Source organism: Berghia stephanieae, chromosome 5 (assembly GCF_034508935.2).
Source record: "Berghia stephanieae isolate SIO BIC M18660-M18661 chromosome 5, UCSD_Bste_1.3, whole genome shotgun sequence".
Classification (NCBI taxonomy): domain Eukaryota; kingdom Metazoa; phylum Mollusca; class Gastropoda; order Nudibranchia; family Aeolidiidae; genus Berghia; species Berghia stephanieae.
Window position 1 is genome coordinate 32,932,005 of NC_088364.1, and position 12,500 is coordinate 32,944,504.

The 12,500-nt window shown below is 36.9% G+C and overlaps 1 protein-coding gene across 2 annotated transcripts in view; it reads left to right on the forward strand.

Annotated features, from left to right (window-relative positions):
* LOC144972776 (cytosolic Fe-S cluster assembly factor narfl-like) overlaps positions 1-12,500 on the forward strand; it is a 21,319-nt gene that overhangs the window by 877 nt on the left and 7,942 nt on the right. The window contains exons 1-3 of one of the 2 annotated variants that reach the window (XM_078914396.1): positions 247-419; positions 3,401-3,493; positions 8,227-8,382. In XM_078914396.1, the coding sequence (XP_078770522.1) occupies positions 354-419; positions 3,401-3,493; positions 8,227-8,382 (315 nt within the window). In that variant the 5' untranslated portion in view covers positions 247-353. Of the gene's footprint in view, positions 1-246; positions 420-3,400; positions 3,494-8,226; positions 8,383-12,500 lie in introns of those variants that run through there. The other variant, XM_078914397.1, reaches the window with a different exon arrangement.

Consider the following 12,500-nt stretch of genomic DNA (forward strand, 5'->3'; position numbering starts at 1 on the left):
ATAATAATAATAATGACAACAAATACTACTACTTCTACTACAACAACAACTAATACTACTACTACTACTACTAATAATAATAGTAATAATAATAACAGCAATAATACAACAACAACAACAACAACAACAACAACAACAACAACAACAACAACAACAACAACAGAAAACAGTGTATTAAAAAAAAAAGCAAAATCAAAGTTGGATGAAGCTTTCCTATTATTTCAAAACTTGCATCGGAATCCGAATCCGAAATCCGGATCCCATCGCCAATCAATGATCTCAAGACCGAATAACAACATTTTCATGAACATCACCCCACTTACTCTTAGTTTAGTGAACGAGGAGCGCAAGAAATGGCTGCGCACTTTAGTGGTGCTTTACAACTTACAGACCTGGACGATTTTATAACGCCGTCTCAGGTTACCTGGTTTACTTAGACTTAAAATAGAGCTTCTTATTTACACATTCATTGTCATTGTCATTGTTAGGCACTTTGATAACTCCAGTCCAGTGGCCGCCGATAGGCTCACTGTAAGGTGAAACTCGTTTTTTGGAACTTTATTTTTGACCCTTTACCGTGTTGGTCACCATGGCGTTATTTGTGAACCTATGTGACTAATTTTGGTATCATTATAAAGGGCACAAAACAAGCTTTCTAACGGTGTATTTCATTCTCAATTCCTGATTGTATTTCTCAGAAAACTTATGTAATAAAAATTTATACATTTTTGAATTATAAGAACTTTTTAAATTATGGATACATTTTAATTATACTTCCTACATCGATAGACAATTAATTGAAGAGCATCTCTGCCAAATTTAATCAAAATTGATACACTCGCTCATTATTTTATTTTTCCCGCCACCAACCCCACTTTTTAGGACAAAAACCTCATATTTTTTCCCATTTTCATTTATCATTAATTTTTTCCATACTTTCCATACATGAAAATGATTTATATGAAAATAAAGCTTATTTTCTGACCTTTAAAATGATATCTAACACTTGCCATTTATTTTTTAATTGAAACAAAATTACTGAAAACAATAAGTGGGCCATGTTGACTGCAAGACTCAAAATTTCCCGATCGCCGCGAGATGCTGGTTTTGAGGCAGCAGTGAGATCACAGATTCTCTCTGTAAAGTTGACAAAAAATTTCAGTAGAAAAATATAAATAACTCTGGAACCGTAGGTCGTAGAGAAACAAATAAGGTATCAAATTTTATGTTTTTTCAAGTCCCATCCCCCTGACTGAGTCAAATCAAGATATTTTGAGTTTAAAAATTTTATCAAAGTGCCTTTCATTGTCATTGACTGATTGTGATTGAGATTGACATTGTCATTGTGATCTGCTGATCATATGCGAATATTTAGAGACAGTTTAAAGTTTAGGCAAAGGCTGTCATTATCCCCAGACACCTGTCTGGGGATAATGAAAATTTGTTATCCCCAGAGACACCTGTCTGGGGATAATGAAAATTTGTTATCCCCAGAGACACCTGTCTGGGGATAACGAAATTTCGTTATCCCCAGACACATATTTGAAACTCCGCTCTTTTAAACAATTATCCACATTCCAGAGAATATGGAATGTTTCCGAATACACATAGAAATAAGGAAAATTAATAAAATATCTATAAAAACATAAAATTAACCAACATTAAATCAGTTGTTACTACATATATACACTACACCATATGCGTCGACTTCGAAGTGGGTGTTATGGCCGAATGGTTTAGTCGTCTGCCCTGGAAGTTTTACCAGAATCGACGTTGTGGGTTCGAATCCTGGTTCCGCCCCCTTTTTATTATTATTATTATTTTTTTTAAAATATCATCTTTTTACAGAACGTTGCAAGGGATGAATGAAAATGTCCCATCCATCCTTTCCCCCCCCCCCCAACCTCTTTTTTTTTTTAACTCTCTCTCTCTCTCTCTCTCTCTCTCTCTCTCTCTCTCTCTCTCTCTCTCTCTCTCTCTCTCTCTCTCTCTCTTGGTTCCTTTCTAGTTTCTATCAAATTATCATATTCGTCCGCACCCCGATCTCAAAAAGTGTCTGAAAAGAATAAATAATTAAAAAGCAAACAAACAGAAATATTCAGAGAGGGACCGAATGGTCAGATAGTGAAGAAAAAAATAAACAATAATTTAAAAAAAAAGAAAAATTTTTAAGAAATTCATGCTCAGAAACCGAACAAAAGGCCAAACAAAAAGGAGAATAGAATAGACTCCCACAAAAAAAAAAAAAGAGGTGGGGGGAGGATGGATGGGACATTTATCCCTTGCAACGTTCCGTAAATAGAAGACGGAATTAAAAAAAAAAAAAAAGTGGCGGAACCAGGATTCGAACCCACAACGTCGATTCTGGTAAAACCTCCAGGGCAGACGACTAAACCATTCGGCCATGACACCCACTTCGATGTCGACGCATATTGTGTATATGTAGTAACAACTGATTTAATGTTGGTTAATTTTATGTTTTTATAGATATTTTATTAACTTTCCTTATTTCTATGTGCATTCGGAAACATTCCATATTCTGAAATGTGGATAATTGTTTAAAAGAGCGGAGTTTCAAATATGTGTCTGGGGATAACGAAATTTCATTATCCCCAGACAGGTGTCTGGGGATAACGAATTTTCATGATCTCCAGACAGGTGTCTGGGGATAATCACAGCGATAGGCAAAAAATTGGGTAATTTGTTGTGCATTTTTTATGATTTATTGACAAGGTTTGGGTTTTAGTACCAGATGATACCAAATAATTGCAAATGTGAGAGGCACGTTGAAATTACATTGAACCTCGATCGAGACCAAGTAAAATCACCATAGTTTAGTGCAATCAAAATCAAATTAATAAGATTCAGTCACTCAGTCAAATTATATTATACCATCATTGACGATTTGACGAATACCACAGAGTCATTGGATGGTCATTGTCTCTTCCTTATGCAATAAACATTTCATTACCTTCACCATCGTCTTTTTAGAATTATTCAATTCATCTTTACCATCTACTTAATGATTAAGTTAATCATCTCACTACCACTTCCACTACCTTTGTAAGCAAGTGCCATTGCCATATTTGGAATTGCAAATCAGTCATCTGGTTTATCTTAAATTATCTCTTTTAAAAAGGTATTCTCTCTGCACCGCCACCAATAAGGCTATCAACATAAAAACGAGTCAGTCCTACTCCTACAATTTCTACCTTCATTATATAATCCAACCACCACACATCAAATGAGGTATTATTTTTTTTTTAATGACTTCTGTTACTGTTAGATTAAACATGTTATTTACATCGTCATCATTATCATTACCACCACCATCACCAAAGATAAAATATTTTTATTTTGTGTGGCACATAGTCCTAATTGAAACCTTTTTTTATTTTAGGAATGCATCAAACCTGTGAAAATAGATAGAACTGCTGGAAAAGTGGGCAAGATTAGAGTTGAAGATGATGGTAGCTATACAGAAATATCTCAGGTACAATTATGTTTTCCAACATTTATTCCTCAGTCCTTTTATAGATTAAATTGTAAATAAATTCTTTATTATAAAGTAATGATGTGTAGTGCACCATGCAGGCAGCTGTGTTTCTGTGCTCTTCAGTTTTTCATTATTTTTACCTGATTCCAGAAATTTTTTTATTTAAATTTTTACATCATTGTGACTGTGATCATGTGCTGTATATTTTAAAATTAATTTTAGACAGTTTTAACAGAGAATTTTAAAGCAATCTACAAATAAGTTTTTCATGTATAGTCAACAACCAGTTTTTAATGTGTTTTATCTTATCGCCATAATTGTAGTCACTGTGCTTTCCCTACATCACCACCATTATTATAATAACAACAACAACAAAAACAAAAGCGAATCATTAGAGGAGGACAAAGAAAACAAAAGCAAATTGGAGTTCAACTTGGCCATCAACCACCCCATCAACACTGTTCAGCCCACCCCAGCCAAACCCCATTGCACATAAACACATGTAACAATAACACAACTTGTAGTGACAACGAGGTTCATTCTAAAAACACAAACACAAGAACTTACAGTGAACCCAAAGTCAAGTTCTGCCGTTCATCATCACTAAAACCACCACCATCATCACACTTATCGTTGACAGCAAAAACAAATAAAAACAGTACATACATAGCAGCACCAGATGACACAATTAAAGTCAGTCAAATTAACTCTCGTTCATGTCAAAACAAAGCAGCTTATCTGAATGAATTGATATGTATGAGGTGCATTGTACATTAGTACGGCACCTATAAGGTGCTATGCTACATCAGCATAAAAGTGTCACGCTCACAGGGAATCCACATATTTGGGACCAAGCACGTCTGTTCCTGGTTAGAGTCACAATCTCGTCAATGGGCGTAGAATCCAGCCCATGTAGTAGAGTGCCTGCTGGTCTAGTTGTCAAGCTTTTCAAGTAGGTAATAAAAGTTCGATGCAGGGGGCGATCGGCGTCCATGCGTAAGATGTGCCCTGCAAAGCGGAGCCTCTGTCTCATCACTGTAGCTACCAGGTCGAATTTGGGGCGTTTTGCGGTTTCTCTGTAGTCATCTCCCGTAATGATGGAAAGGCATCGGCTGTTGAAGCCATTCACAGTTTTTGTGACACCCTCTGTAAGTCGCCAAGCCTCGCAACCATGTGTGAAGACAGAGCAGACACTAGAGGCATACAACCTGATTTTCTTTCCACAGGACAGACGGTGATCGGACCACATATGGGATAGAGAGTTGAAGGTTGTTTGTGCTATTGACATTCTGTGTTCATCAGCCCTCTCATCACCATCACACTGGATACGCCTACCAAGGAATTCAAAGGGTAGACATTGTCTAATTGTACACCCTCGAATGTCACACGACGGTGTCTTTGCGTTTTTGTTATTGGACAATTAGGTCCGCGAGAGATCCATTGCGCAATCTTACAGTCTTTCCATCATCGCACCACCGGCCTTGATGAATAGCAAGGCCTCTCTTGTTTGGAAAGTCTTGTTCACAGGAAGGGGATGATAGCACATTATGACATGGACATACTTTGTGTCATTGAAACATGGCTGAATGAATGCGATGACAAGGTTATACTAGCAGAGTTGAAACCATCTGGATATGAAATCAAGTCTTTCCCAAGAGGTGGTATAGCATTTATTTACAAATCTTCACTTCAAGTCAGGGTCATCGACTAGCAGTTGGATTACAAAACATTTGAGACTGCTGGCATAATTGTCAATTTGAAAAATTACTCCATCAGGTTGTATGGGGTATACAGACCCAAGTGATAAAAACAAATGTCAAACATCATTTTTTGTTGAAGAGTTTGACGATTTTCTCATGGAAACAAGCGCTCAAGGAAGGAAACACGTCATAGTCGGTGACTTCAATCTTCACTATGACAGTAACACACCCACTGTAATGAGAGTAAAGGCGTCCCTATCTTGTCATGACATAACACAACATGTTGATGAACCTATTCAAGACAGTGGACATATTATTGATTGGGTTCTGACCAGCAAAAATGTTTGAGTTGTCAACCCATGTTAAGGTTGACAATCTTTGTGTTTCCAATCATTTCTTCGTGTTTTTTGGCGTTGCAATTACAATCAAAAGCTATAAAAATAAGAAAGAAATCACATCTAGGGATATTAAGAAACTTGACATCACAAATTTCAAAGAAGATCTTTCTCAGCATCTTGAACGTAAATGCCAGGAAGTGAACATTACAAATTTGGAAAATGCCATCGCAGAATGTTTAGAAGAACAAGCCCCGCTTACTGTGCATGAAAGAAAACCATCTCTTTGATACAATCTTGAAGTAAAGGTAGCAAAACAAAACAAAAGAAAAGTGGATGATACCTTAATCAATATCTGACAAAGAAATCTACCTTGCACGAAAGAAGGAATATAAGATTGTCCTTAAAAAAGCAAAAAAGAGGTTATTACCTAGAAAAGTTCAGAAGTACAAAGAATACCTGACAATTTTTTTCAAATGACAAACCATCTATTGGGAAAAGTATAATCAAATAAATCACCATCAAATTCATCAGAAGAACACTTAGCTGAACTTTTTGTATTATTTTTTCTTGACAAAATTTCTGCTATTTTCAAAAAATTGGACAACATACCGGAAGCTACGAATTTTGAATGTTTTTGTGGAGAACTGATGACATCTTTTTCAGAAGTTACCGGAAGAAGAAATGAAAAGATTGATCCTCTCCAGTGCAGACTAATTATGTGGTCTTTATGTTTTACCAATGCCACTTCTGAAACAATGTTGTGCCCTTCCACACAAAGTTAATTAATACTAATTATGAACAGGAAGAATTCCTCAATCCTTCAAGAGAGCTATGGTCAAGCCATTACTAAAAAAGAGTGGACTGTACAGTGAATGTCTCGATAACTATCGGCCCATTTCCAACCTACCCTTCATGTCAAAAATTGTAGAAAGGCAGTATTACAGCAATTATCTACACGTATCTTGACAAATAAATTACAGATAGGTTTCAGTCAGCATACCGTCCAAACCACAGACCAAAACTGCTCTTTTGGAGATTGTCAAATATCTTCTACAAGTGATGGACAAGGGAAAAAAATATTTTCTTTGTCTCCTCAATTTGTCGGCTACTTTTGATAGATTAATCATAGTATTCTTTTTCAAATCACTTTCGGCACCTATGACGTAGCTCTGCGATGGATTACCTCTTTTTTGTATGGGAGGATACAATTCTGTCAATAGGCGAATTGACTTCAGCAGAACAAGAGAGATTGTGTGGTGTTCCCTAAGGATCTGTTCTCGAACCTGTATTGTTCGTTCTCTACACACCTGTTGCGAAGCTACTTCAACACCACAATTTAATGTCTCATTTTTACGCCGACGACACACAGATATACAGCACTTGCGTAAATTTGAGCATCGAATTCAAGATAGCAAAATATGAAAACTGCGTCAAAAATATAAAGACATGGATGTCTCAGAATAAATTAAAATTGAACGGTGATAAGACCAAAGCCCTTTGTATTTGCGGAAGAAAAAACAAAAGTCTTAGGAAAGTCACTGCTTCACAATTGATGATAGTGCAATTCCCCTTTTGGGATATTTTTAGACAGGCATCTGACTTTCGAAAACCATGCATTAGAAACGAAGAGAAACATTATTTACATCAGCAACATTAAGCCATTTCTGACTATGGATGCATGCAAAAAGATTGTTGTCTTGTTAGTCCTCTCCAAACTGGACTACTGCAACTCCTTGTTGTTTGGTGTTACTAAAGAAAACATGAATTATCTCCAAAGAATACAGAACAGTGCGGCATGACTTATATTTCAAAAAGGTAAAAGAAACGAAGCTACTCCCCTTTTGTGTGAGCGACACTGGCTGCCTGTATTTGAACGTGTGAAATACTAGACAGCCACAATTATCTCTAAGTGCCTTCATGGAACAGCTCCAGAGTACCTTTGTGATCTGCTCTCTTTTCATTTTCAAACACAATGCAGATTTTTACAATCATCCAAAAACATCCTCCATGTAAACATCCCTAGATGTAGACTACAAACTGGAGAACAAAGCTTCCAAGTTTGCGGCCAAGGATCTGGAACAGTCTGCCCAATGATATTAAATCCTCACCAACTCTGGATATATTCAAGAAACATTTGAAAACACATCTTTTTAGAATCTCATTTTAGTTTTGGAATGTAAACATTTGTGATGTGTATTTTAATTCATTTTTCATTTGCTAAGTAATGTGCCCAAAGCCCTCTATCCAGCGAGGGGTGAGGCGCAATTAGAAGAATAATTATTAATATTATTATAATGGAGGAAACTACATTTGCAATGACTTAAATAGAGATGAAGAATCGTCTTATGAAAAGTTATATGCATAATACCTTTCAAATTGTAATGACTTTAGACAGATTAAGTTGATTATCCTTAAAATCATTACATTTTCCTTAAAATCGTTGCCGTGCGCTTATCATTAGTCATAGTTTATCTGTCAGATTCAAAAGGACACTAATCTGTTTGTCTTTCTGAGAATGATATCCGTCAATCTCTGAGTAGAATGATTTCAGATGAATGATTGTGTACAAGACGAATATTTAATTGACATTTCCTTTCACCTTCAAGCTATCAAAACCTTCAAACATTTGTCTATGAATTTTAAATTATTGTTATTTATAAAACGGGCGTATATGATCTTCTTTTACATACAGAGTGGTGAAGAAAGACGTTTACAAAGGGCTAAAATTACTCTCAATGATTGCTTGGCCTGCAGTGGTTGCATCACCTCGGCTGAGAGTGTCTTGATCACACAACAGAGTCAAGAGGAGCTTTACAGAATTCTAAGTGAAAATGAACAGTTTCTAAAGGTACAGCTATAATTACTACAATTATGATTTTTGGGATGTTTCATCTCAAAGTCATAATAATGATGTTGATGATGATTATGGTAATGGTAGTATGACAATAATAATAATATTAAGTTTATGTGCTACTCAAAGACTCGAGAGGAAAATTCAATAAGAATACAAAGTAGTAGTAAAGTAAGTAGTAGTAGTAGTAGTAGTAGTAGTAGTAGTAGTAGTAGTAGTAGTAGTAGTAGTAGTAGCAGTAGGAGTAGGAGTAGTAGTAGTAGTAGTAGTAGTAGTAGTAGTAGTAGTAGTAGTAGTGATGTTGTTGATAATAATGATAACTATAAGGCTGCGGTTATTCGGACTATTGTGCAAATAACTAAACCCAATTATTCGGACTATTGTCCAAATAACTAAAGCCAGTTATTCGGACTATTGTCCAAATAACTAAACCCAGTTATTCGGACTATTGTCCAAATAACTAAACCCAGTTATTTGGACTATTGTCCATAACAGGAAATGAACAATTCAGGGTAGGGTTTGTTTGTTTTTAAGTAATGAATAAAGTCTGAAATGCCCTGTCAATACATTTAGTCTGTTTCAGATTAGCTGTTGTCACAACTTGTTTGTTACCAGAGATAAAATGAACAAGTGTTCCATGTTTCTGTTGTATCATTTAGGTAATGGCCATGTACAAATAAACCATCTCCTGGTGTACCAGGAAGCAAAAGTGGCTCAGTTTTTTTGGTGTGATAAATAAACTGGATGTAATCTTAAACACATCCTTTATAACACTAAAACCGAAGGTAAATGTAAATGAACAATGACTCTGTATATAAACCAATATGTGAAACAAAATTTATTTTCATTTAACCTGTAGGAAGTGAAACAAGATCAACTTGGATTTGCAAGAACTCAAAACGCTCATCATATATTTTAATAGCAAATGGTGATCAGAATTACAAAATGAATGATAAATAAGATATGAGCAGCTTATAATGAACTTTATAACAACCATAACAAAAAAAATTGAGCCTCTACTTACGTTACAGGCATAAAATTAAAATAGCAAAGACTCTCTCAAATGCATAAAAATTAGAATCTATACTTTACTCACAAACTCCAACATGAGGCACAAAACCAATTTCTTACTTTCATAATTGTCTTGTAACCCACACAAGAAAAGTGATACCACAACAAACAATGTTCACATTGAACCATCTTCTCTGTGCCGTCATCAACAATATGACATGAACCACAGTGAAAAATCTGCAATGAGCGTAGGCTCTGAACTGCAGTCCAAACTGTTTCATAAAGGTCAGTACTGGAGAAGTTCGCAGCAACAATGTCAAAGCGGACTGACTCGTCCAGGATCAAATTACTAAAGTCTTGGCGCAGCATCGATTCTTCAACTCTGGTAGATTTATCAACAATCAATCCTTCCTTTAATATTGATCTCAAGATCAGAACTTTTTTCTGATCTAATGAAAGTCTTCGATACGGCTGAGGCATGTTGCACTTCCGCTTTCTCGTAAAGATCTGCTTTCTTGGCCTACCTTTAACCTTGCACCTCAACAATTTTACTGAGGAAAAAGAGGCACAAGAAGACACAGGAGAAGTACCAGCAACAGCATCATCAGCGACATCAACTGGTGCATCGACAACAACCAAAGGAGCACCAGTGACATCAACAGAAGTACCAGCAGCAGCATCATCAGCAATATCAACAGGTGCATCGACAACAACCAAAGGAACACCAGTGACATCAACAGAAGTACCAGCAACAGCATCATCAGCAATATCAACAGGTGCATCGACAACAACCAAAGGAACACCAGTGACATCAACAGAAGTACCAGCAACAGCAGCATGAGCGACATCAACAGGTGCATCGACAGCAACAAAAGGAGCATCAGCAACATCAACAGGTGCATCGACAACAACCAAAGGAGCACCAGTGACATCAACAGGTGCATCGACAACAACCAAAGGAGCACCAGTGACATCAACAGAAGTACCAGCAACAGCAGCTTCAACAACAATGGGATTGGTATCAATGCCTTGTGGAACAAGATACTCCAAGCCATTATCATCTGTAACAGTATCTAAACCCACATTACCTGAGTTATCAACACTGTCTACACCATCATCTTTCCAGGACCTGAACACGCTCGATAGATAGCCAAACTTATCATTGAACTCTGCTTCACCAAGCACACTGAGATACAAGGCTATTTCACTGCACATTTCTGTTGCTGTTCTGTATCTGCCTTCCTGAGTTGATAAATTGGATGGACGTACTGGAACGACTGAACTCGTTATGGTACCAAGTGTAGAGCTTTCATTATGAAGACGCAAGAAGTGCATGTTATTAATGAGTGATGTTTCGAAGATTATTTTCTGAAGCCTGGCCCTCAAAAAGAAAATGTGGCGACAAGGCAGTTGCATCCTTTGGTGAAAGTTACAAGAACATGTAGTTGGTGTTACCAGTTTAACAGCTTCTCTATACACCACGTTGTAGCGTTCTGAATTCTCATCATCCACTGACATTGTGTACTCCACCCGCTTACTAAGATCTAACTCTTTTAGTATGTTCTCAGCGACGAATGTGCTGATGCCAGCAGAGAAGATTGTTTGTGCCTCAGGATTTGTCGTCTTGTATCTCCTGACATTTGTGTCAATGACCGAATTGTCTCTGAATCGGTTATACAGGTCTCGCATGTATGCTGTGAGAAATTGAATATTGTCACTGAGCCCCATCTGTAGTCGTAATGTTTGTTTGATTTTGGAGTGAAAGCTCTCCAAATGATTCGTTGTTGTGGCATGTAACTTTAATGTGCTTATATTGAAACATGCTGCCCACCTTTCTGGATTGTTCCACCAGCTGGTTCTGAAATATGTAATTGAGGAGTCAGGCAGCAAATCTGACAGTTTAGACTTAATATCCTCAAATTCTGTGTACGACTCAGTTGTGACCTGATGCATGAACATTTGAAGACATTTTGTTGACATTTCATGACCAAGTTTCTTTAAATGACGCATTGCAGCCTGGGAAATATGAAACTGGCATAAATTGATCAGTGCGTTAGGGAAAACTGCGCCAATAGCGTTTATCTCGGAAAAGTCTTTGTCTATTACAAAGCAGGCTGTTTCAATCGGTGCATAAAGTTGGGACATGAATTGTAAAATTGCTTGCAGATGTAAGCTGTCCTCAGTTTTGACGAATGCATGAAGAACGGGAAATCCATGTCCGTAGTTGTCGATAGCCATAACGGTTAGGAGAGGCATCAAATATTAATTGGTTTTGTAGGTGAAGTCAAGGAGCAACACCTGTGGGAAACGACCCAGCATCTCGACCATTTCTCGTGTACAAAAAGCCAGGTAGCTTAAAGTGCCATCCTCTTCTTGGGAGAACAAAACATGGCCCCCTTCATCCTTTATGGAATTGAGTAGACTATCCACCACAGATGTGTCAGCTGATGCACCCTTCAACCGCAGACGAAGATTTTTTACATCCTGTGAGCAGAGTCGTACTCCTTGTGTCTGCTCTATAATGGCTTTTACCTCTGACGCCCTCAGGGATGTCTTCGCGATAACCTCGACATCAGGGTGACTTGAATTCTCCTCCTCTCAGGGTACAGGGAAAACATCTAGTGAAAACGAAGAGAAAAAGGGGATTTCAGTAAGCATATGATACAGGAAAATGTTCTAAAACAGATACAAATCCCAATAGTCTAAATAAAACACAAGAAAGGATAGACCATCAATCTGCTCTCATGACTGAACCAGATTTGTAGCGCCATATCAACTTGAAGACATAATCAAAGATATTAAAGAGAACGTTTGATAGAGATTTAGAGGCACTTGTATAAAAAGAAACAGCTTTCAATTGATGATTGACAAATGTATCATTCAGAAAGGCTGATTAGAAGAGAAATTATGAAAATTATAATGTCTGGGTCGTATGCCTAATTTAGTAAAAGTTTGAAACACAGGAGAAAAAAAATTGTAATTTACACAAATCGACATATCCAGTAACTTGACTACTATGTCCCTTGGCTTTAAAAAATGAGTTTATATAATCATAATCATGCCAAATTAAGCATATAGGCCTAACAACAATATGAATAAAACGC